Source organism: Leptopilina boulardi, unplaced genomic scaffold, assembly GCF_019393585.1.
Source record: "Leptopilina boulardi isolate dan_hultmark-lab unplaced genomic scaffold, ZJU_Lbou_2.1 LbouV2_408, whole genome shotgun sequence".
Taxonomy (NCBI): domain Eukaryota; kingdom Metazoa; phylum Arthropoda; class Insecta; order Hymenoptera; family Figitidae; genus Leptopilina; species Leptopilina boulardi.
Window position 1 is genome coordinate 2,236,258 of NW_026137983.1, and position 24,419 is coordinate 2,260,676.

At 33.9% G+C, this 24,419-nt stretch overlaps 1 protein-coding gene across 2 annotated transcripts in view; it reads left to right on the forward strand.

Annotated features, from left to right (window-relative positions):
* Nucleotides 1–5,299: 5,299 nt before the first annotated feature.
* Nucleotides 5,300–24,419, forward strand: part of LOC127289427 (uncharacterized WD repeat-containing protein alr2800-like) — a 45,194-nt gene continuing 26,074 nt past the window's right edge. For both annotated transcript variants that reach the window (XM_051317360.1, XM_051317362.1), the window contains exons 1-2: nucleotides 5,300–5,864; nucleotides 6,228–6,451. In XM_051317360.1, the coding sequence (XP_051173317.1) occupies nucleotides 5,662–5,864; nucleotides 6,228–6,451 (427 nt within the window). In that variant the 5' untranslated portion in view covers nucleotides 5,300–5,661. The remainder of the gene's footprint in view (nucleotides 5,865–6,227; nucleotides 6,452–24,419) is intronic.

The window sequence follows — 24,419 nt, forward strand, 5'->3', positions numbered from 1 at the left end:
CTTTAATCGGGAACGTAAATAGAAACACAATCGTGTAAACTCCCACTCATTTTTACGACAGCATTTCTTGTTTAAGAATCTATTGTGTGTTGGCTTAAATTGAACTAAATTGAAATTCAATTTATTTAAAAAATTTCTTGAAAATGTAATATATGTAAACTCTGAAAATCGACCAATATCGCACAGTATAGTTCATTAAGGTCGCTCGTGAAAAGGATGTACGGTTCAAATCTCTGTTTGAAAAGAATAACAAAAAAAAGGGCACAGAAGAGACGCGCCGGCAGCATTGTTAACGCGGTGGCGTGGAATCGCAATATTTCCTAGCGGATAGGATCGTGTTATGAATCACCAGCGAAGCACAACCGAGGAGGTGCAAGCGAAAGGGATGGGAAACGACGGGGTGAATGCTGCCTGTGTTGCTGCTGCTTGATGATGGTGTATATATAGTAGTATAGCAATGGTCGTTTTGGCTCGTTCACTCGACCGGCCGTTCGGTGTTTCCTATATTTCATTACGCGGGTAGAACCCGCGTGCTATAACAAATAACAGGAAGGCAAATAGAAGCAAAACACTGACGCGAGATAAAGTACTCGTGTTGTGTTCTACTACCGATTTCCCTTCAAAAGAAGGAAGCTTGCATGTGAACAGGTCGGACATTTATATAGTATATAAGGGAATCCATACGTATTTGGAGAGGGCACATATATATATTTGGCAAAGAAGGACAAACTTTTCTTATCGTTCTCTATAGTGGTGTTTGAAAAATTTTATGGTTTGCATTCGTATATAATAGGATTCATAGCCACCTTTGAATTTAATGTTCCGTACGTATACGCGAGTCCGCAACTTCTCTTTTAGATATGAAGATGAATGAAAGAAAAAAAATAGTCGAAAAATACTCTAGGCAGACCTTTAAAGTTATTGCACAAATTAAACTTTTATTGTAGGAGTTTTGTGTTAAAAATATTCCATTACTATATATACTCAACTGCAGGCATATATGCTGCACGACCCTTCCGGTTTAACGGCATTTTGAAAGGTCGTGACACTTCTATAATAATTGTACTTGTTCATATAGCGTATATGGTGTATACATTCCTGGTCAGAGCAAAATAGATTTTTTAAATTTGGAAAATTAGCGAGGTCCTAATCAGAGCCCTACATTAAATTTTCTATAGAACTTAAGACAGTAAAAAATGAATAACGGTTAAATTTTCGTATTTGTAAAAAGTTGAATTGTTATGATCTATACAGCAACCAACAAATAAATCCATCCTCCCAGGACACACTCAATTTTGAATGAGAAACATGAATTTAATAATATCTTTTTACAGAAGAAGTTTGGATGTTATTCACCGGGTTGGAGACTATATATGTATATATATCTGAGGATATATATTTTGAGTAGACAGCAGCATCGAAAGCAGAAGGTGTTGGTGTGTACACGGCGCGACTCGAAGTGATCTGATATGAAAGATATCAGCATTGCGGAAATGCTGAAGGCCGTGTCGTATGACTTGAAACGAATGAAGAAGAGAGACAGAAAAAGAGTTGAATGTAAGTTGGGGTTGATGCAGAATGCTGACTGGTGGCATCCCGCAGCGGCCTCGTCGAAGAACACTTGGGGCCAATCGTATAATATCCGAGCAAAATGAGAGAGGAGAAAAGATTGAAAACAAGTCCCCTTGGACGACCGAGGAACTTAAGGGAGGGAATTCGAGGCAAGATATTGAAAGCAAAAGAGCCGAACAAAGTGGATAGTCTCTCATCTCTCTCCCTTGCAGTAAAAAAAGAAAAATCAAGGTTCAAATTCGTTTCACTTTCCTTTGCTTAGCTTCAAAGCTATTATTTCTCTCTCTCTCTCTCTCTCTCTCTCGTAATCCCATCCCTTCTCGTGCAATTATCTATACACTTAAGTGAAATTACCCTGAATATAAAATTATCCTATATAATATTCTCCTGTTAAATTGCATTATCTATACTTATAAATCGAATTTTATCAAGAGGTACGCGAACATTTTCAAAACATATTGAGAAAATTGAATACACTTCTTTTCATTATATATTTAATATTATCACCAGGGATTGGTAAATGTAACAAAATTCAATTCGGAAACGTCCTAACAAACTGTCGCAAAGTAGTAAACCCCTATATTCCTGGACACTGGTACACTCGTGGCCAGATATGACTACACTTTTTTGTCCTCTTCTAACTCATATGTTGCCATGACAACACGTGTGTTAAAAAAGGATAAAAAAGTGTAGACCTATCTGGCCACGAGTGTACACAGGAGCAGAGATGAGTAAGTAGGAAACCTCGAGTATAATACAAGGTATTTTACGTGTAATATACACGTATTATACATGAGTTTTCTACATGTGTATTATACATAAGGCTAATTTTGAGAAACATAATTCTAAAGGTACGGTCACACGACTTTTGGAAAAACCATTCTTGTCTTTCTCTCTCCTAAGACGGAGGCATAAGATTGTCTCACTCTGCATTTTCTTACATTTCTCAAAGACGGAAAATGCAGAGTGAGACAAACTTATGCGTCTGTCTTAGAGGAGAGAGAAAGACAAGAATGGTTTTTCCAAAAGTCGTGTGACCGTACCCTAAATCTGCTTGTTTCGAATTTCCAATTTTCAAAAGTTCTGATATTGGCAAAAATTAATTATCAATGCTTTGATAAAATTTAAATTATATTAGTATTTCTCTTCTAAATTGAAAACGGAAGCACATTTAAAATGTTAAATTTTTTTTACGAAATTATTGCAAATAAGATAATATTATTTATAACTCAACTGAAAGTTGTCAATTGACCAATATTTAAATATTTTTTATTTATTAATTAATACTTATTTACCAACAATAAACCTGAAGGTAAATAACAAAAAGAGGTTATGTTGCCATTGATGCGGCTACAATGTCGAAAACCTGGTTTTTCTACAGTATTATACGTATAATACCTCCAGAAAAGCACTTTTACCCATCTCTGCTCAGGATTTACACGCACAGTTATTCCTTTTTCAAAAACTGTTAACAAAAACTTTTTCTAATTAAGTCTTTTCTCTAATATGTTCCTAAATGTTTGCCTTGCGTGACTGATGCGTTGGTTCGCAAGCGCAGTGACGTCATCAAAGCATTGACACAAATCGCGAACAAAATGATTGGTTTATGTTTTTAAGAAACTGGTTTTTTTAATTATAAATAATTAATAATTAAAATTATTAAAAGCCGTCGAGAAACATTTGCATTAAAAATGCGCTTGCGAATCAACGCGGCAGTCACGCAACGCAAACATTTAGAAATGTACTGGAGAAAGGCCTTTATACTATGATAAAATCATCCGAAATCCTTGTGATCGTTTCCTACGGAATTACTCTTCACTTTTTAAAATTTTTTACGCCAACGAACACGTATTTTGCTGGATCCTTAGGGTACGACCACAGCTCAACTGTTTAAGCAGGGTCGTCATGGTAATGTATAAGAGTGAAAGAAATAAAGAATGCTTTTTTTCTCTCTCATTCTTATACGTTACCATAAAACGACCAATGGTACACGATGCAAGTATACTCGTGATCGATGAGGTATACAAACGCCTTAAAAACTGTTCATTCACCTCGAGCTCGATTTATTTTAAACTGAATAAATAACAAGCACAAGAGCAAGATGATAATTGGGAACGGTGGTCTAGTAACAATCTAATAACTTTGACCCATTCTCTCCCTCCATTTTGTTTTTTCTACTCTTTCTAACCTATTAATTGAAGAGAGACAAAGAAAGAAAATGGAGGGAGAGAATGGGTCCCCACCAGATGGCGTATTGCAGTTTAGCCGATCCCAATATCTAATTAAGCTGTGTCAGTTCATCGAGATATTTCGAGTTCAAGATATGACGTCAGAGGCCTGGAGGGACAGCAAACAGACGACACAATGTTACTCATAAGGAAGAAAATTTCTTTCCACTTTCATCAATTTTATTCATATTTTAAACATGGAAAACGCTTGTTGACATATAATAAAATTAAAATGTGTGTTGATAATTAATTTTGTTATATATTTAATTCAATTGCATTGATAGATTCTCTAAATTCGTGATAAAATATAAATTTTGAGGTATTTAAATTTGAGGTTATATAACAAATATAATGTATTTGGTAAGGTTATGTGTATCAAAGACAAAGTCTGCTAACAAATATACAGTAATTAACAATTAATTTTTTTTTTATTTCATTAATTACATGTATATAAACTATAAATTAATTATTTGCATAAAAAAGAAAAATATTGTGACCGCACACTGTAAAAAAAAAAGTTTATAATTGACATATATTGGGCGCTTGATATTTCCGTTTTGCTCTCTCGAATTTCGTTCTTATCTTATTGCTGGCGAGAGATTCAATTAATTAAAGACGAGGGTCGATCGATCGTGAGCAGCCACGTCGCGATCGTTGGAGTCCGTGAAATTGTATTTTCATTGATTTACGGCAGTGACTTCGCGCAAGCAGCCTCTTTCCGACACTCTTCCAACTTCCTTAACGACTACAAGAAGTGGACTTTAATTTCTTTTTCTTCAGATTTTAATTGCTCCTCGAACTCAGGAAAAACATCTTATATCTTAATGATCAAAATTCCAAATCTGATAATTATTATGGAGCCAAAGTCGTCTTTCGCTTTTTCCACTTCTATCATTGACTGAATCTTTACTTTTTATCACATTCTTTTTTTTTTTATTTTATTATTCAGAATTGAATTTCAAAGACTTTTTTCAAGAGAGAAAAAGCAGAATTCAAAATAAAATGTTGAAATAAAATTTAAAACTAAAATAAAATTTTTTTTTTTAAATTAAAAACCTGCTTTTAATTTGTGTAGATTTATGATAAAAATAAATTTTAAATATCAAGATATGTTAATATATTAACAAATTTAATTTGTAATGATTTGAACTTCAAACAAAAATAAATTATTTGAATAATAGTCAAAATTTTGATTTTAAAAAAAGCTTCTAGGTAATAAATGTACAAAATTTTCTTAAACAATTAGTAAATAAAAAAATTTAAGTATTTAAAATTGTTTTAATTAAAAATTTAAAATGTTCATAAAATACGAATAATATATTGCATTCAAATGGACAAAGTAGAGACATCTTTGCGTTTTTCTTTGAACTAAAACAAAATTTCTCAATAATCGATGAAACTTATAGGAATTATAATGAAAACCTCATTGAATTTTGTACTTGTGTTTAAAACAAAAAGAAAATCAATATTTACATAACTCAATTGACATGTTTCGAATGGAGATAAATTTCTATGGAAAAATTTATAACCTTAATTCATAAGTTTATAATATAATAACACAATATTAACATGAAATAAATTTCCAAGTATTTTTTTAATCATAATGAAAATAATCGCAAAGACAAGTTTTTATATTGAAACTCATTGTAAGTTTATCATTCTTGAATTTTAAAATGTATTTTTCAAAAAAGCTAACTCCTATCTACTAAAACGTCTAAAACTAAATCAATGCAAGTTATTGTAATCGAATTCTTTTAAAGTTTTTCCTACAAAATATGCAATTCAATTCTTTTTTTATTTGCACAAAAACCTTTGAAAATCTATTCGGTTATACGAATAACCTATAAAAAAAATTAAAAATATGGAAGAAGAAATTCAAAGTACAGAAAGCAATGAAAATGTCGAGATAATTGTAAATGAAATCAATAAACCACGAATCAGTTCAAATCTTAAAAAATCATTTGCTCATTTACAAAACGCTAGTACTGCAGAAGAGAAGGAACAAAAATCTGAAGAAAATGAAGGATTAATAGTGGATGGAGAAATTCGGATATTACATGAAATGTAATATTAACATATTTTTAATTTATTTTTTAATTATTAATTAGCAAAATTTTAAAAATGACAGGTATATCCTAAATTTTTATTCTTTCATTTTCGCCCAAGAAATTATAATAAATTAATAAAATATGCCCAGTGTCTTTGAATTTTACTCGTTGTGTTGATGAATAAATTTTCAAATTCTTGGACAGAAATGAAAGTTGAAAAATTCAGGATACCTAATATTTTTTTGGATTTTGTAATAATTATTCGATTTGCGAAAACAATTGTTTTTAAATTAATCAGGAATATGAATAGTTTCAGTCATTTTTAAAAAGTGCAACTGTGGAACATTTTTAATTATTAATTTTAAAATCGAATTTTTAGACCAGAAACAAAGGAGATACTATGCATCGCTTATACTGAAAACCATCAATTGTTGGCTATAGGACTTGTGAATGGTGCTATCAGATTATTTAGTTTCAAATCTGGAGAGAACGTTGCTATTCTTCAAGACGATGAAATAATTCAATACTCCAATCCCGTAACTGCAATTAAACATAGACCTGTGAAATCAAGTCATCCAGTTACTCAAACTCTCATTTCCACGTGTCAGTAATCTTCCAAAAAAGTATACGAATTCAAAATTTACAAAATAATGCGAATATTTAAAACATTAAGATTTAAGGTCATGTGATTTTTATGATTTAAATCTTTGAGGACAATTTTTGCTTTCAGGCAACATAAACATTTTTTTGATATTTTAAGCATAAGTTCCTTGATATTTAAAACTAAATATTAGAACAATGTTTTTCATTTAGTCTAAAAAATTTCCAATTCTAAACTCTGGTTTTGAGGAAAAAAACCTTAATTAGTTTCGCTGAAAAACTTGTTTAAAAATCAAAAATCGCCATTTTTTAAGAAATAATTTGGTCCTCAAAGAGTTAACATGTACCTAAATATTCTCCGCAGGATTTTTCGCAAAATGTTTGATAGATTAGACTAAAATTTTGTGTAGAACTTAAAAATAGTATGACCTTACGTTGACATATGCTCGGACATATACGAGAGTAGGTATAATATTTTGTCCAAAAATTTATTCATAAAAAAATATACATTGCAGCAACGAATTCTTTTTCGTAATTAATACGAGAATTAATAGCTCTTTACAAAATTTTCGCTCAAACTGTAAAATATTTTGCACTTTTTAATTGCTCCAGCGGATGCTGAGCTAGGTCAAAATGAAATTTGTGATTTTTTAAAATTCCTAATTAAACGCTCCGGGAATAGTGCCAAAGTCTTAACCCGGAAGTTAGCTTCAAAAAATGTACATGCAGAGAAAAAAAAAGTTCCAACTGCTTTCTTTTAAGTCGTCATGTTGATCTTATAAAATCAAGTAGTTATAACTAGGGAGCCAGGCTGTTTTGACTTGGGTCTTTAATTGCAGCTATTGGTGTTCTCAGGAGATACCGACCAAGCATTTCCCTGCTCAAATGATACTACTTGAGACAGCCAGGACAAAACTGACTGGCTACCAAATTGTACTGACTTGTGTATCGGTACTTGCGTTCACGCCTGCGTCGGTCAAGTAGTTTCAACAGGAGTCTCCGGTTGTTGCAACTTAATTTTTCTCTCCATGTATGCGGCGTACTTTATGATTGGACAAGCAGATCCTGAGCTAGATCCAAATAAAGTTTAGACAAAATTAAAAAAAATTAAATTTGAGAGCTAATTGTACAGGAGCACCAATATTGAAATAGACAAAAAGTTTAGAACAAAAAATGTATGGCGAACTTTTTGATTTGTCCAACGGATGATGAGTTACATTCAAAAAAAGGTAATAAAAATTTTCGAAAAATTAAATCTGCGAGACAATCGTTTGGAAATATCACCAATGTCTAAACACGGGAGTCTCAAACAAAAAATGTCAGGCGCACTTTTTGATTGGTCCAGCGGATGCTGAGCTACACTCAAATAAACTTATGAAAAATTTTCAAAAAATTAAATTTTCGAGATAACTGTTCGGCAATAACGACAAAGTCTTTACAAAAAGGTATCGAACAAAAAATCTATTGCGCAATTCTTGACTGGTCCAGCGGATGCTGAGCTACCTTCAAACAAATATGAGAAAAAAATTCAAAAAACTAAATTTTCGAGAAATTCTTTTCCGCTCAGCATCCGCTGGACCAATCTAAAAGTGCGCCATACATTTTTTGTTCAGAACTTTTTGACTATTTTTTTGGTGGTATTCCTGAGCGATTATCTCTAAAATTTAATTTTTCTAAATTTTTTCTTAAATTTATTTGAGTGTAGCTCAGCATCCGCTGGACCAATCAAAAAGTGCGCCATACATTTTTTGTTCGTTACTATTTACTAAAGGCCTTGGCGGTATTCCTGAACGATTATCTCTAAAATTTAATTTTTCGAAATTTTTTCCTAAATTTATTTGTGTGTAGCTCAGCATCCGCTGGACCAATCAAAAAGTGCGCCATATATTTTTTGTTCAGAACTTTCTTCTAATGACTTTGGCGGTATTCCGGAGCGATTATCTCGCAAATTTAATTTTTCTAAATTTTTTCCAAATTTGTTTTCTAGTGTAGCTCAGCATCCGCTGGACCAATCAAAAAGTGCGCCATACATTTTTTGTTCGAAACTGTTTCCCTATTTTATTGTCGGTATTCCGGAAGGAATATCTCTCATATTTTATTTTTCGAAAATTTTTCCCAAATGTTTTTGTGTGTAGCTCAGCATCCGCTGGACCAATCAAAAAGTGCGCCATACATTTTTTGTTCAGAACTTTCTTCTAATGACTTTGGCGGTATTCCGGAGCGATTATCTCGCAAATTTAATTTTTCGAAATTTTTTCCTAAATTTATTTGAGTGTAGCTCAGCATCCGCTGGACCAATCAAAAAGTGCGCCATACATTTTTTGTTCGCTACTATTTACTAAAGACTTTGGCGGTATTCCTGAACGATTATATCTAAAATTTAATTTTTCGAAATTTTTTCCTAAATTTATTTGAGTGTAGCTCAGCATCCGCTGGAACAATCAAAAAGTGCGCCATACATTTTTTGTTCGAAACTTTTTTCCTATTTTATTGGCGGTATTCCGGAAGGAATATCTCTCATATTTTATTTTTCAAAAATTTTTCCCAAATGTTTTTGTGTGTAGCTCAGCATCCGCTGGACCAATCTAAAAGTGCGCCATACATTTTTTGATTGAAACTTTCTTCTAATGACTTTGGCGGTATTGCGGAGCGATTATCTCGCAAATTTAATTTTTCTAAATTTTTTCCAAATTTGTTTTCTAGTGTAGCTCAGCATCCGCTGGACCAATCAAAAAGTGCGCCATACATTTTTTGTTCAAAACTTTTTTCCTATTTTATTGGCGGTATTCCGGAAGGAATATCTCTCATATTTTATTTTTCGAAAATTTTACCCAAATGTTTTTGTGTGTAGCTCAGCATCCGCTGGACCAATCAAAAAGTGCGCCATATATTTTTTGTTCAGAACTTTCTTCTAATGACTTTGGCGGTATTCCGGAGCGATTATCTCGCAAATTTAATTTTTCTAAATTTTTTCCAAATTTGTTTTCTAGTGTAGCTCAGCATCCGCTAGACCAATCAAAAAGTGCGCCATACATTTTTTGTTCGTTACTATTTACTAAAGGCCTTGGCGGTATTCCTGAACGATTATCTCTAAAATTTAATTTTTCGAAATTTTTTCCTAAATTTATTTGAGTGTAGCTCAGCATCCGCTGGACCAATCAAAAAGTGCGCCATACATTTTTTGTTCGTTACTATTTACTAAAGGCCTTGGCGGTATTCCTGAACGATTATCTCTAAAATTTAATTTTTCGAAATTTTTTCCTAAATTTATTTGAGTGTAGCTCAGCATCCGCTGGACCAATCAAAAAGTGCGCCATACATTTTTTGTTCGCTACTATTTACTAAAGGCTTTGGCGGTATTCCTGAACAATTATCTCTAAAATTTAATTTTTCGAAATTTTTTCCTAAATTTATTTGAGTGTAGCTCAGCATCCGCTGGACCAATCAAAAAGTGCCGCATACATTTTTTGTTCAGAACTTTCTTCTAATGACTTTGGCGGTATTCCGGAGCGATTATCTCGCAAATTTAATTTTTCTTAATTTTTTCCAAATTTGTTTTCTAGTGTAGGTCAGCATCCGCTGGACCAATCAAAACGTGCGCCATACATTTTTTGTTCAGAACTTTCATCTAATGACTTTGGCGGTATTCCGGAGCGATTATCTCGAAAATTTAATTTTTCGAAATTTTTTCCTAAATTTATTTGAGTGTAGCTCAGCATCCGCTGGACCAATCAAAAAGTGCGCCATACATTTTTTGTTCGCTACTATTTACTAAAGGCTTTGGCGGTATTCCGGAGCGATTATCTCGCAAATTTAATTTTTCTTAATTTTTTCCAAATTTGTTTTCTAGTGTAGGTCAGCATCCGCTGGACCAATCAAAACGTGCGCCATACATTTTTTGTTCAGAACTTTCATCTAATGACTTTGGCGGTATTCCGGAGCAATTATCTCGAAAATTTAATTTTTCGAAATTTTTTCCTAAATTTATTTGAGTGTAGCTTAGCATCCGCTGGACCAATCAAAAAGTGCGCCATACATTTTTTGTTCAGAACTTTCTTCTAATGACTTTGGCGGTATTCCGAAGCGATTATCTCGCAAATTTAATTTTTCTAAATTTTTTCCAAATTTGTTTTCTAGTGTAGCTCAGCATCCGCTGGACCAATCAAAAAGTGCGCCATACATTTTTTGTTCGTTACTATTTACTAAAGGCCTTGGCGGTATTCCTGAACGATTATCTCTAAAATTTAATTTTTCGAAATTTTTTCCTAAATTTATTTGAGTGTAGCTCAGCATCCGCTGGACCAATCAAAAAGTGCGTTATACATTTTTTGTTCGGAACTTTCTTCTAATGACTTTGGCGGTATTCCGGAGCGATTATCTCGAAAATTTAATTTTTCGAAATTTTTTCCTAAATTTATTTGAGTGTAGCTCAGCATCCGCTGGACCAATCAAAAAGTGCGCCATACATTTTTTGTTCGCAACTTTTTCCCTATTTTATTGGCGGTATTCCGGAAGGAATATCTCTCATATTTTATTTTTCGAAAATTTTTCCCAAATGTTTTTGTGTGTAGCTCAGCATCCGCTGGACCAATCAAAAAGTGCGCCATACATTTTTTGTTCGCTACTATTTACTAAAGACTTTGGCGGTATTCCTGAACGATTATCTCGAAAATTTAATTTTTCGAAATTTTTTCCTAAATTTATTTGAGTGTAGCTCAGCATCCGCTGGACCAATCAAAAAGTGCGTTATACATTTTTTGTTCAGAACTTTCTTCTAATGACTTTGGCGGTATTCCGGAGCGATTATCTCGCAAATTTAATTTTTCTAAATTTTTTCCAAATTTGTTTTCTAGTGTAGGTCAGCATCCGCTGGACCAATCAAAACGTGCGCCATACATTTTTTGTTCAGAACTTTCTTCTAATGACTTTGGCGGTATTCCGGAACGATTATCTCGCAAATTTAATTTTTCTAAATTTTTTCCAAATTTGTTTTCTAGTGTAGCTCAGCATCCGCTGGACCAATCAAAAAGTGCGCCATACATTTTTTGTTCGCTACTATTTACTAAAGGCTTTGGCGGTATTCCGGAGCGATTATCTCTAAAATTTAATTTTTCGAAATTTTTTCCTAAATTTATTTGAGTGTAGCTCAGAATCCGCTGGACCAATCAAAAAGTGCGCCATACATTTTTTGTTCAGAACTTTCTTCTAAAGGCTTTGGCGGTATTCCTGAACGATTATCTCTAAAATTTAATTTTTCGAAATTTTTTCCTAAATTTATTTGAGTGTAGCTCAGAATCCGCTGGACCAATCAAAAAGTGCGCCATACATTTTTTGTTCAGAACTTTCTTCTAAAGGCTTTGGCGGTATTCCTGAACGATTATCTCTAAAATTTAATTTTTCGAAATTTTTTCCTAAATTTATTTGAGTGTAGCTCAGCATCCGCTGGACCAATCAAAAAGTGCGCCATACATTTTTTGTTCGCTACTATTTACTAAAGGCTTTGGCGGTGATCCTGAACGATTATCTCTAAAATTTAATTTTTCGAAATTTTTTCCTAAATTTATTTGAGTGTAGCTCAGCATCCGCTGGACCAATCAAAAAGTGCGTTATACATTTTTTGTTCGGAACTTTCTTCTAATGACTTTGGCGGTATTCCGGAGCGATTATCTCGAAAATTTAATTTTTCGAAATTTTTTCCTAAATTTATTTAAGTGTAGCTCAGCATCCGCTGGACCAATCAAAAAGTGCGCCATACATTTTTTGTTCAGAACTTTCTTCTAATGACTTTGGCGGTATTCCGGAGCGATTATCTCGCAAATTTAATTTTTCTAAATTTTTTCCAAATTTGTTTTCTAGTGTAGGTCAGCATCCGCTGGACCAATCAAAACGTGCGCCATACATTTTTTGTTCAGAACTTTCTTCTAATGACTTTGGCGGTATTCCGGAGCGATTATCTCGCAAATTTAATTTTTCTAAATTTTTTCCAAATTTGTTTTCTAGTGTAGCTCAGCATCCGCTGGACCAATCAAAAAGTGCGCCATACATTTTTTGTTCGCTACTATTTACTAAAGGCTTTGGCGGTATTCCGGAGCGATTATCTCGCAAATTTAATTTTTCGAAATTTTTTCCTAAATTTATTTGAGTGTAGCTCAGCATCCGCTGGACCAATCAAAAAGTGCGCCATACATTTTTTGTTCGCTACTATTTACTAAAGGCTTTGGCGGTATTCCTGAACGATTATCTCTAAAATTTAATATTTCGAAATTTTTTCCTAAATTTATTTGAGTGTAGCTCAGCATCCGCTGGACCAATCAAAAAGTGCGCCATACATTTTTTGTTCGAAACTTTTTCCCTATTTTATTGGCGGTATTCCGGAAGGAATATCGCTCATATTTTATTTTTCGAAAATTTTACCCAAATGTTTTTGTGTGTAGCTCAGCATCCGCTGGACCAATCAAAAAGTGCGCCATATATTTTTTGTTCGGAACTTTCTTCTAATGACTTTGGCGGTATTCCGGAGCGATTATCTCGCAAATTTAATTTTTCTAAATTTTTTCCTAAATTTATTTGAGTGTAGCTCAGAATCCGCTGGACCAATCAAAAAGTGCGCCATACATTTTTTGTTCAGAACTTTCTTCTAATGACTTTGGCGGTATTCCGGCGCGATTATCTCGCAAATTAAATTTTTCTAAATTTTTTCCAAATTTGTTTTCTAGTGTAGCTCAGCATCCGCTGGACCAATCAAAAAGTGCGCCATACATTTTTTGTTCGTTACTATTTACTAAAGGCCTTGGCGGTATTCCTGAACGATTATCTCTAAAATTTAATTTTTCGAAATTTTTTCCTAAATTTATTTGAGTGTAGCTCAGCATCCGCTGGACCAATCAAAAAGTGCGCCATACATTTTTTGTTCGTTACTATTTACTAAAGGCCTTGGCGGTATTCCTGAACGATTATCTCTAAAATTTAATTTTTCTAAATTTTTTCCTAAATTTATTTGAGTGTAGCTCAGAATCCGCTGGACCAATCAAAAAGTGCGCCATACATTTTTTGTTCGCTACTATTTACTAAAGGCTTTGGCGGTATTCCTGAACGATTATCTCTAAAATTTAATATTTCGAAATTTTTTCCTAAATTTATTTGAGTGTAGCTCAGCATCCGCTGGACCAATTAAAAAGTGCGCCATACATTTTTTGTTCGAAACTTTTTCCCTATTTTATTGGCGGTATTCCTGAACGATTATCTCTAAAATTTAATTTTTCGAAATTTTTTCCTAAATTTATTTGAGTGTAGCTCAGCATCCGCTGGACCAATCAAAAAGTGCGTTATACATTTTTTGTTCGGAACTTTCTTCTAATGACTTTGGCGGTATTCCGGAGCGATTATCTCGCAAATTTAATTTTTCTAAATTTTTTCCTAAATTTATTTGAGTGTAGCTCAGAGTCCGCTGGACCAATCAAAAAGTGCGCCATACATTTTTTGTTCAGAACTTTCTTCTAATGACTTTGGCGGTATTCCGGCGCGATTATCTCGCAAATTAAATTTTTCTAAATTTTTTCCAAATTTGTTTTCTAGTGAAGCTCAGCATCCGCTGGACCAATCAAAAAGTGCGCCATACATTTTTTGTTCGCTACTATTTACTAAAGGCTTTGGCGGTATTCCGGAGCGATTATCTCGCAAATTTAATTTTTCTAAATTTTTTCCTAAATTTATTTGAGTGTAGCTCAGAATCCGCTGGACCAATCAAAAAGTGCGCCATACATTTTTTGTTCAGAACTTTCTTCTAAAGGCTTTGGCGGTATTCCTGAACGATTATCTCTAAAATTTAATTTTTCGAAATTTTTTCCTAAATTTATTTGAGTGTAGCTCAGCATCCGCTGGACCAATCAAAAAGTGCGCCATACATTTTTTGTTCGCTACTATTTACTAAAGGCTTTGGCGGTGATCCTGAACGATTATCTCTAAAATTTAATTTTTCGAAATTTTTTCCTAAATTTATTTGAGTGTAGCTCAGCATCCGCTGGACCAATCAAAAAGTGCGTTATACATTTTTTGTTCGGAACTTTCTTCTAATGACTTTGGCGGTATTCCGGAGCGATTATCTCGAAAATTTAATTTTTCGAAATTTTTTCCTAAATTTATTTGAGTGTAGCTCAGCATCCGCTGGACCAATCAAAAAGTGCGCCATACATTTTTTGTTCAGAACTTTCTTCTAATGACTTTGGCGGTATTCCGGAGCGATTATCTCGCAAATTTAATTTTTCTAAATTTTTTCCAAATTTGTTTTCTAGTGTAGGTCAGCATCCGCTGGACCAATCAAAAAGTGCGCCATACATTTTTTGTTCGCTACTATTTACTAAAGGCTTTGGCGGTATTCCTGAACGATTATCTCTAAAATTTAATTTTTCGAAATTTTTTCCTAAATTTATTTGAGTGTAGCTCAGCATCCGCTGGACCAATCAAAAAGTGCGCCATACATTTTTTGTTCGAAACTTTTTCCCTATTTTATTGGCGGTATTCCTGAACGATTATCTCTAAAATTTAATTTTTCGAAAATTTTACCCAAATGTTTTTGTGTGTAGCTCAGCATCCGCTGGACCAATCAAAAAGTGCGTTATACATTTTTTGTTCGGAACTTTCTTCTAATGACTTTGGCGGTATTCCGGAGCGATTATCTCGCAAATTTAATTTTTCTAAATTTTTTCCTAAATTTATTTGAGTGTAGCTCAGCATCCGCTGGACCAATCAAAAAGTGCGCCATACATTTTTTGTTCGAAACTTTTTCCCTATTTTATTGGCGGTATTCCTGAACGATTATCTCTAAAATTTAATTTTTCGAAATTTTTTCCTAAATTTATTTGAGTGTAGCTCAGCATCCGCTGGACCAATCAAAAAGTGCGCCATACATTTTTTGTTTAAAACTTTCTTCTAATGACTTTGGCGGTATTCCGGAGCGATTATCTTGCAAATTTAATTTTTCTAAATTTTTTCCAAATTTGTTTTCTAGTGTAGCTCAGCATCCGCTGGACCAATCAAAAAGTGCGCCATACATTTTTTGTTCGAAACTTTTTTCCTATTTTATTGGCGGTATTCCGGAAGGAATATCTCTCATATTTTATTTTTCGAAAATTTTTCCCAAACGTTTTTGTGTGTAGCTCAGCATCCGCTGGACCAATCAAAAAGTGCGCCATACATTTTTTGTTCGAAACTTTTTCCTATTTTATTGGCGGTATTCCGGAAGGAATATCTCACAAATTTTATTTTTCGAAAATTTTTCCAAAATCTTTGTCTGTAGCTCAGCATCCGCTGGACCAATCAAAAAGTGCGCCATACATTTTTTGTTCGCTACTATTTACTAAAGGCTTTGGCGGTATTCCTGAACGATTATCTCTAAAATTTAATTTTTCGAAATTTTTTCCTAAATTTATTTGAGTGTAGCTCAGCATCCGCTGGACCAATCAAAAAGTGCGCCATATATTTTTTGTTCAGAACTTTCCTCTAATGACTTTGGCGGTATTCCGGAGCGATTATCTCGCAAATTTAATTTTTCTAAATTTTTTCCAAATTTGTTTTCTAGTGTAGCTCAGCATCCGCTGGACCAATCAAAAAGTGCGCCATACATTTTTTGTTCGCTACTATTTACTAAAGGCTTTGGCGGTATTCCTGAACGGTTATCTCTAAAATTTAATTTTTCGAAATTTTTTCCTAAATTTATTTGAGTGTAGCTCAGCATCCGCTGGACCAATCAAAAAGTGCGCCATACATTTTTTGTTCAGAACTTTCTTCTAATGACTTTGGCGGTATTCCGGCGCGATTATCTCGCAAATTAAATTTTTCTAAATTTTTTCCAAATATGTTTTCTAGTGTAGCTCAGCATCCGCTGGACCAATCAAAAAGTGCGCCATACATTTTTTGTTCGTTACTATTTACTAAAGGCCTTGGCGGTATTCCTGAACGATTATCTCTAAAATTTAATTTTTCGAAATTTTTTCCTAAATTTATTTGAGTGTAGCTCAGCATCCGCTGGACCAATCAAAAAGTGCGCCATATATTTTTTGTTCAGAACTTTCCTCTAATGACTTTGGCGGTATTCCGGAGCGATTATCTCGCAAATTTAATTTTTCTAAATTTTTTCCAAATTTGTTTTCTAGTGTAGCTCAGCATCCGCTGGACCAATCAAAAAGTGCGTTATACATTTTTTGTTCGGAACTTTCTTCTAATGACTTTGGCGGTATTCCGGAGCGATTATCTCGAAAATTTAATTTTTCGAAATTTTTTCCTAAATTTATTTGAGTGTAGCTCAGCATCCGCTGGACCAATCAAAAAGTGCGCCATACATTTTTTGTTCGAAACTTTTTCCCTATTTTATTGGCGGTATTCCTGAACGATTATCTCTAAAATTTAATTTTTCGAAATTTTTTCCTAAATTTATTTGAGTGTAGCTCAGCATCCGCTGGACCAATCAAAAAGTGCGCCATACATTTTTTGTTCGCTACTATTTACTAAAGGCTTTGGCGGTATTCCTGAACAATTATCTCTAAAATTTAATATTTCGAAATTTTTTCCTAAATTTATTTGAGTGTAGCTCAGCATCCGCTGGACCAATCAAAAAGTGCGCCATACATTTTTTGTTCGAAACTTTTTCCCTATTTTATTGGCGGTATTCCGGAAGGAATATCGCTCATATTTTATTTTTCGAAAATTTTACCCAAATGTTTTTGTGTGTAGCTCAGCATCCGCTGGACCAATCAAAAAGTGCGCCATATATTTTTTGTTCGGAACTTTCTTCTAATGACTTTGGCGGTATTCCGGAGCGATTATCTCGCAAATTTAATTTTTCTAAATTTTTTCCTAAATTTATTTGAGTGTAGCTCAGAATCCGCTGGACCAATCAAAAAGTGCGCCATACATTTTTTGTTCAGAACTTTCTTCTAATGACTTTGGCGGTATTCCGGCGCGATTATCTCGCAAATTAAATTTTTCTAAATTTTTTCCAAATTTGTTTTCTAGTGTAGCTCAGCATCCGCTGGACCAATCAAAAAGTGCGCCATACATTTTTTGTTCGTTACTATTTACTAAAGGCCTTGGCGGTATTCCTGAACGATTATCTCTAAAATTTAATTTTTCGAAATTTTTTCCTAAATTTATTTGAGTGTAGCTCAGCATCCGCTGGACCAATCAAAAAGTGCGCCATACATTTTTTGTTCGAAACTTTTTCCCTATTTTATTGGCGGTATTCCGGAAGGAATATCTCTCATATTTTATTTTTCGAAAATTTTACCCAAATGTTTTTGTGTGTAGCTCAGCATCCGCTGGACCAATCAAAAAGTGCGCCATATATTTTTTGTTCAGAACTTTCTTCTAATGACTTTGGCGGTATTCCGGAGCGATTATCGCGCAAATTTAATTTTTCTAAATTTTTTCCTAAATTTATTTGAGTGTAGCTCAGAATCCGCTGGACCAATCAAAAAGTGCGCTATACATTTTTTGTTCAGAACTTTCTTCTAATGACTTTGGCGGTATTCCGGCGCGATTATCTCGCAAATTAAATTTTTCTAAATTTTTTCCAAATTTGTTTTCTAGTGTAGCTCAGCATCCGCTGGACCAATCAAAAAGTGCGCTATACATTTTTTGTTCGTTACTATTTACTAAAGGCCTTGGCGGTATTCCTGAACGATTATCTCTAAAATTTAATTTTTCGAAATTTTTTCCTAAATTTATTTGAGTGTAGCTCAGCATCCGCTGGACCAATCAAAAAGTGCGCCATACATTTTTTGTTCGAAACTTTTTCCCTATTTTATTGGCGGTATTCCTGAACGATTATCTCTAAAATTTAATTTTTCGAAATTTTTTCCTAAATTTATTTGAGTGTAGCTCAGCATCCGCTGGACCAATCAAAAAGTGCGTTATACATTTTTTGTTCGGAACTTTCTTCTAATGACTTTGGCGGTATTCCGGAGCGATTATCTCGCAAATTTAATTTTTCTAAATTTTTTCCTAAATTTATTTGAGTGTAGCTCAGCGTCCGCTGGACCAATCAAAAAGTGCGCCATACATTTTTTGTTCAGAACTATCTTCTAATGACTTTGGCGGTATTCCGGCGCGATTATCTCGCAAATTAAATTTTTCTAAATTTTTTCCAAATTTGTTTTCTAGTGAAGCTCAGCATCCGCTGGACCAATCAAAAAGTGCGCCATATATTTTTTGTTCAGAACTTTCTTCTAATGACTTTGGCGCTATTCCGGAGCGATTATCTCGCAAATTTAATTTTTCTAAATTTTTTCCAAATTTGTTTTCTAGTGTAGCTCAGCATCCGCTGGACCAATCAAAAAGTGCGCCATACATTTTTTGTTCGCTACTATTTACTAAAGGCTTTGGCGGTATTCCTGAACGATTATCTCTAAAATTTAATTTTTCGAAATTTTTTCCTAAATTTATTTGAGTGTAGCTCAGCATCCGCTGGACCAATCAAAAAGTGCGCCATATATTTTTTGTTCAGAACTTTCCTCTAATGACTTTGGCGGTATTCCGGAGCGATTATCTCGCAAATTTAATTTTTCTAAATTTTTTCCAAATTTGTTTTCTAGTGTAGCTCAGCATCCGCTGGACCAATCAAAAAGTGCGCCATACATTTTTTGTTCGCTACTATTTACTAAAGGCTTTGGCGGTATTCCTGAACGGTTATCTCTAAAATTTAATTTTTCGAAATTTTTTCCTAAATTTATTTGAGTGTAGCTCAGCATCCGCTGGACCAATCAAAAAGTGCGCCATACATTTTTTGTTCAGAACTTTCTTCTAATGACTTTGGCGGTATTCCGGCGCGATTATCTCGCAAATTAAATTTTTCTAAATTTTTTCCAAATATGTTTTCTAGTGTAGCTCAGCATCCGCTGGACCAATCAAAAAGTGCGCCATACATTTTTTGTTCGTTACTATTTACTAAAGGCCTTGGCGGTATTCCTGAACGATTATCTCTAAAATTTAATTTTTCGAAATTTTTTCCTAAATTTATTTGAGTGTAGCTCAGCATCCGCTGGACCAATCAAAAAGTGCGCCATACATTTTTTGTTCGAAACTTTTTCCCTATTTTATTGGCGGTATTCCGGAAGGAATATCTCTCATATTTTATTTTTCGAAAATTTTACCCAAATGTTTTTGTGTGTAGCTCAGCATCCGCTGGACCAATCAAAAAGTGCGTTATACATTTTTTGTTCGGAACTTTCTTCTAATGACTTTGGCGGTATTCCGGAGCGATTATCTCGAAAATTTAATTTTTCGAAATTTTTTCCTAAATTTATTTGAGTGTAGCTCAGCATCCGCTGGACCAATCAAAAAGTGCGCCATACATTTTTTGTTCGAAACTTTTTCCCTATTTTATTGGCGGTATTCCTGAACGATTATCTCTAAAATTTAATTTTTCGAAATTTTTTCCTAAATTTATTTGAGTGTAGCTCAGCATCCGCTGGACCAATCAAAAAGTGCGCCATATATTTTTTGTTCGGAACTTTCTTCTAATGACTTTGGCGGTATTCCGGAGCGATTATCTCGCAAATTTAATTTTTCTAAATTTTTTCCTAAATTTATTTGAGTGTAGCTCAGAACCCGCTGGACCAATCAAAAAGTGCGCCATACATTTTTTGTTCAGAACTTTCTTTTAATGACTTTGGCGGTATTCCGGCGCGATTATCTCGCAAATTAAATTTTTCTAAATTTTTTCCAAATTTGTTTTCTAGTGTAGCTCAGCATCCGCTGGACCAATCAAAAAGTGCGCCATACATTTTTTGTTCGTTACTATTTACTAAAGGCCTTGGCGGTATTCCTGAACGATTATCTCTAAAATTTAATTTTTCGAAATTTTTTCCTAAATTTATTTGAGTGTAGCTCAGCATCCGCTGGACCAATCAAAAAGTGCGCCATACATTTTTTGTTCGAAACTTTTTCCCTATTTTATTGGCGGTATTCCGGAAGGAATATCTCTCATATTTTATTTTTCGAAAATTTTTCCCAAATGTTTTTGTGTGTAGCTCAGCATCCGCTGGACCAATCAAAAAGTGCGCCATATATTTTTTGTTCAGAACTTTCTTCTAATGACTTTGGCGGTATTCCGGAGCGATTATCGCGCAAATTTAATTTTTCTAAATTTTTTCCTAAATTTATTTGAGTGTAGCTCAGAATCCGCTGGACCAATCAAAAAGTGCGCTATACATTTTTTGTTCAGAACTTTCTTCTAATGACTTTGGCGGTATTCCGGCGCGATTATCTCGCAAATTTAATTTTTCTAAATTTTTTCCAAATTTGTTTTCTAGTGTAGCTCAGCATCCGCTGGACCAATCAAAAAGTGCGCTATACATTTTTTGTTCGTTACTATTTACTAAAGGCCTTGGCGGTATTCCTGAACGATTATCTCTAAAATTTAATTTTTCGAAATTTTTTCCTAAATTTATTTGAGTGTAGCTCAGCATCCGCTGGACCAATCAAAAAGTGCGCCATACATTTTTTGTTCGAAACTTTTTCCCTATTTTATTGGCGGTATTCCTGAACGATTATCTCTAAAATTTAATTTTTCGAAATTTTTTCCTAAATTTATTTGAGTGTAGCTCAGCATCCGCTGGACCAATCAAAAAGTGCGTTATACATTTTTTGTTCGGAACTTTCTTCTAATGACTTTGGCGGTATTCCGGCGCGATTATCTCGCAAATTAAATTTTTCTAAATTTTTTCCAAATTTGTTTTCTAGTGAAGCTCAGCATCCGCTGGACCAATCAAAAAGTGCGCCATATATTTTTTGTTCAGAACTTTCTTCTAATGACTTTGGCGCTATTCCGGAGCGATTATCTCGCAAATTTAATTTTTCTAAATTTTTTCCAAATTTGTTTTCTAGTGTAGCTCAGCATCCGCTGGACCAATCAAAAAGTGCGCCATACATTTTTTGTTCGCTACTATTTACTAAAGGCTTTGGCGGTATTCCTGAACGATTATCTCTAAAATTTAATTTTTCGAAATTTTATCCTAAATTTATTTGAGTGTAGCTCAGCATCCGCTGGACCAATCAAAAAGTGCGCCATACATTTTTTGTTCGAAACTTTTTCCCTATTTTATTGGCGGTATTCCGGAAGGAATATCTCTCATATTTTATTTTTCGAAAATTTTACCCAAATGTTTTTGTGTGTAGCTCAGCATCCGCTGGACCAATCAAAAAGTGCGTTATACATTTTTTGTTCGGAACTTTCTTCTAATGACTTTGGCGGTATTCCGGAGCGATTATCTCGAAAATTTAATTTTTCGAAATTTTTTCCTAAATTTATTTGAGTGTAGCTCAGCATCCGCCTGACCAATCAAAAAGTGCGCCATACATTTTTTGTTCGAAACTTTTTCCCTATTTTATTGGCGGTATTCCTGAAAAAATTATCTCTAAAATTTAATTTTTCGAAATTTTTTCCTAAATTTATTTGAGTGTAGCTCAGCATCCGCTGGACCAATCAAAAAGTGCGCCATACATTTTTTGTTCGAAACTTTTTCCCTATTTTATTGGCGGTATTACGGAAGGAATATCTCTCATATTTTATTTTTCGAAAATTTTTCCCAAATGTTTTTGTGTGTAGCTCAGCATCCGCTGGACCAATCAAAAAGTGCGTTATACATTTTTTGTTCGGAACTTTCTTCTAATGACTTTGGCGGTATTCCGGAGCGATTATCTCGCAAATTTAATTTTTCTAAATTTTTTCCTAAATTTATTTGAGTGTAGCTCAGCATCCGCTGGACCAATCAAAAAGTGCGCCATACATTTTTTGTTCGAAACTTTTTCCCTATTTTATTGGCGGTATTCCGGAAGGAATATCTCTCATATTTTATTTTTCGAAAATTTTTCCCAAATGTTTTTGTGTGTAGCTCAGCATCCGCTGGACCAATCAAAAAGTGAGCCATATATTTTTTGTTCAGAACTTTCTTCTTATGACTTTGGCGGTATTCCGGAGCGATTATCTCGCAAATTTAATTTTTCTAAATTTTTTCCAAATTTGTTTTCTAGTGTAGCTCAGCATCCGCTGGACCAATCAAAAAGTGCGCCATACATTTTTTGTTCGAAACTTTTTTCCTATTTTATTGGCGGTATTCCGGAAGGAATATCTCTCATATTTTATTTTTCGAAATTTTTTCCCAAATTTTTTGTGTGTAGCTCAGCATCCGCTGGACCAATCAAAAAGTGCGCCATACATTTTTTGTTCGCTACTATTTACTAAAGACTTTGGCGGTATTCCTGAACGATTATCTCTAAAATTTAATTTTTCGAAATTTGTTCCTAAATTTATTTGAGTGTAGCTCAGCATCCGCTGGACCAAACAAAAAGTGCGCCATACATTTTTTGTTCGCTACTATTTACTAAAGGCTTTGGCGGTATTCCTGAACGATTATCTCTAAAATTTAATTTTTCGAAATTTTTTCCTAAATTTATTTGAGTGTAGCTCAGCATCCGCTGGACCAATCAAAAAGTGCGCCATACATTTTTTGTTCGAACTTTCTTCTAATGACTTTGGCGGTATTCCGGAGCGATTATCTCGCAAATTTAATTTTTCGAAATTTTTTCCTAAATTTATTTGAGTGTAGCTCAGCATCCGCTGGACCAATCAAAAAGTGCGCCATACATTTTTTGTTCGAAACTTTTTCCTATTTTATTGGCGGTATTCCGGAAGGATTATCTCTCAAATTTAATTTTTCGAAATTTTTTCCCAAATTTTTTGTGTGTAGCTCAGCATCCGCTGGACCAATCAAAAAGTGCGCCATACATTTTTTGTTCGAAACTTTTTCCTATTTTATTGGCGGTATTCCGGAAGGAATATCTCTCAAATTTTATTTTTCGAAAATTTTTCCAAATTTTTTGTGTGTAGCTCAGCATCCGCTGGACCAATCAAAAAGTGCGCCATACATTTTTTGTTCGCTACTATTTACTAAAGGCTTTGGCGGTATTCCTGAACGATTATCTCTAAAATTTAATTTTTCGAAATTTTTTCCTAAATTTATTTGAGTGTAGCTCAGCATCCGCTGGACCAATCAAAAAGTGCGCCATACATTTTTTGTTCAGAACTTTCTTCTAATGACTTTGGCGGTATTCCGGAGCGATTATCTCGCAAATTTAATTTTTCTAAATTTTTTCCAAATTTGTTTTCTAGTGTAGCTCAGCATCCGCTGGACCAATCAAAAAGTGCGCCATACATTTTTTGTTCGCTACTATTTACTAAAGGCTTTGGCGGTATTCCTGAACGATTATCTCTAAAATTTAATTTTTCGAAATTTTTTCCTAAATTTATTTGAGTGTAGCTCAGCATCCGCTGGACCAATCAAAAAGTGCGCCATACATTTTTTGTTCAGAACTTTCTTCTAATGACTTTGGCGGTATTCCGGCGCGATTATCTCGCAAATTAAATTTTTCTAAATTTTTTCCAAATATGTTTTCTAGTGTAGCTCAGCATCCGCTGGACCAATCAAAAAGTGCGCCATACATTTTTTGTTCGTTACTATTTACTAAAGGCCTTGGCGGTATTCCTGAACGATTATCTCTAAAATTTAATTTTTCGAAATTTTTTCCTAAATTTATTTGAGTGTAGCTCAGCATCCGCTGGACCAATCAAAAAGTGCGCCATACATTTTTTGTTCGAAACTTTTTCCCTATTTTATTGGCGGTATTCCGGAAGGAATATCTCTCATATTTTATTTTTCGAAAATTTTACCCAAATGTTTTTGTGTGTAGCTCAGCATCCGCTGGACCAATCAAAAAGTGAGCCATATATTTTTTGTTCAGAACTTTCTTCTTATGACTTTGGCGGTATTCCGGAGAGATTATCTCGCAAATTTAATTTTTCTAAATTTTTTCCAAATTTGTTTTCTAGTGTAGCTCAGCATCCGCTGGACCAATCAAAAAGTGCGCCATACATTTTTTGTTCGCTACTATTTACTAAAGGCTTTGGCGGTATTCCTGA